The 1,979-nt window shown below is 41.4% G+C and overlaps 1 protein-coding gene across 1 annotated transcript in view; it reads right to left on the bottom strand.

Annotated features, from left to right (window-relative positions):
• Positions 1 to 1,979, bottom strand: part of LOC104710132 (transmembrane 9 superfamily member 3) — a 7,234-nt gene that overhangs the window by 4,414 nt on the left and 841 nt on the right. Inside the window, exons 2-6 of the mRNA XM_010426688.2 lie at positions 1,592 to 1,632; positions 890 to 1,475; positions 653 to 790; positions 407 to 563; positions 10 to 330 (exon numbers count right to left, since the gene is read on the bottom strand). Of these exons, the coding sequence (XP_010424990.1) occupies positions 10 to 330; positions 407 to 563; positions 653 to 790; positions 890 to 1,475; positions 1,592 to 1,632 (1,243 nt within the window). The remainder of the gene's footprint in view (positions 1 to 9; positions 331 to 406; positions 564 to 652; positions 791 to 889; positions 1,476 to 1,591; positions 1,633 to 1,979) is intronic.

The raw sequence follows: 1,979 nt of genomic DNA, 5'->3' as shown, positions 1-1,979 counted from the left end.
TAGCTCGATGTAGATGGCACTGAAAGGAAGAAAACCAGCCATGGCCATCTGGGGTACAGCACTCCTGTACCATGGGAGTGGTGGGATCTCCCGAGGATACTTAGTGGTACGGCATGGAGCTTGGAACTCCGCTTTGCTGTTCTTACCGGCAATACCACCCAACACAAGCAAAGGCGAAGTGACTAGTGTCCATATGAGGACGATCACTACAATGGTTCCAAAGGGAAGAGCGGCGGTCGCATTGTAGGCGATTGCCACAGTGTTTAGGAAGCAGAAGGAGAGGAATAGTGGGCCACAGAAGAGACCTCCAGTGAGCAGTAAATTTCTCACCTGAGAAAAAAGTAAAAGTTTTATTACTTTCTGTTAAAAGAGTTATTTATGGAAAAAGGTTTAGGATTTTACATACCCAGTTCTTTCCTTCAAGTTGACAGTAGAAAGAGGAGGCAGTGTATCCGGCAATCCCAGATGTGAGAGCATAGATAACGACCAAAGCAGTGAAAAGTGCTCCGCGATTGTATGGATAGAACACTCCAACAAGTGAAAGCATGAAAATGAAGATGGTGCTGATGACATACATACGAGGGGTATTATTGTTAGTAATGGCAAAGAAGACATTAATATTATGTGTAAGGAAGCTTAAAACAAGACTTACAGAGTGAACAACTGGGTACCGCTACCGAGAGATGCAGCAAAGAGAGATTTGTGTTTTGGGAACCGGAACACATCCCCATGAATGTATTTCCATCCAGTCTCCTCTTGATCATCAGCAGCTTCCTCATCTTGGGCATACCTTTGAAAGTCGGGGGTAAAAGTTTATATTCAGAAAAAAAAAAGCAAAACGTGCATTGTTGAAGAGAAAGCAAGTCAAGATTCAAAAGTCAAAACTTACTTCATGAAATCATTCTTGAGGACCCGCATCAAGATAGTCGCAAGGAAACCAGTCAAAAGCAGGACAGTGACGCACGAGTTAATAATAGAGAACCAGTGGATTTCCAAGTGATGAGGAAGAGAAGAAGACATGGCATACTTGTCCATTCTTTTCTCAAAAGGAGTCTCAGTTTCTTTCCACTTCACAGTATACATAAACTCAGCATCGACTTCCTTATCTTCAGTGAGATCCACAAGCGAATGAGGATCCATTCTAGCATTGATTTCAATCACTCTGTCCTTGTTGTACAAAATCTCAAACTGAATGTGCTTGTAGAGGAAATATTTGAACTCGCTCGGATCAGATTTGCTCTCTTTGTCAACTTTACCAATGAATCCCCAGATAGGCAAATCATCATAATACATCTGAAAGTAATAATCTTTCTCAACAGCCCTTCGAAACTGTTCCACTTCTTTTCTGCTAAGCTTCTTTCTGCAGTAAACCTCAGAGTCTTTCTCATCTCTGAAGTTAAGCTTGTATGGAGCACTAACAAGCCTATCCCCATTCAAAACCTCACCAAGAGCTTCCTTCTTATCTTTCACTCCCTCTGCACAAACCAAAACCAATGCATATCAACCAAAATACACAAATCTGAAACAACATTGAGCTTATTTCTCATGCCATCACACTCCAAATTATCACTTAACATACGAAATTGAGTACCTGGAATACAGAAGGGCAGATCGAAATACCGATACGTCTCACTGCGACAAAACCATCAAAATCACAAGTAACATCAGACATATGAAGATGAAATCGAAGATCTACAGCAACATTTCATGAGATCAGATTACACATTCTAGACGATGATGAATCGAAGTTTTCGATGTCAGATACAAATTTGATACAATCGGAGCTTTCACTGGGAAATTAATCACTAGTCTGAAGAGAATCTCAGATCTAAACCTAAGATCTGAACAAAACCTACCGACACGTACAGTAGAATAGATTATTTTACCTGGGATTGTGAAACGGGCCGACCTTGTTGGCGTAGAGAGGAACGGAGTCGCTGTCTTTGTAACGGTGGTCAGAGGCATCGGATCTGACATAT

The sequence above is a fragment of the Camelina sativa genome, chromosome 9 (genome assembly GCF_000633955.1).
Source record: "Camelina sativa cultivar DH55 chromosome 9, Cs, whole genome shotgun sequence".
In the NCBI taxonomy this organism is placed as follows: domain Eukaryota; kingdom Viridiplantae; phylum Streptophyta; class Magnoliopsida; order Brassicales; family Brassicaceae; genus Camelina; species Camelina sativa.
Note: the sequence above shows the minus strand (reverse complement) of the source record. Positions and strands in the feature narration are given on the sequence as shown.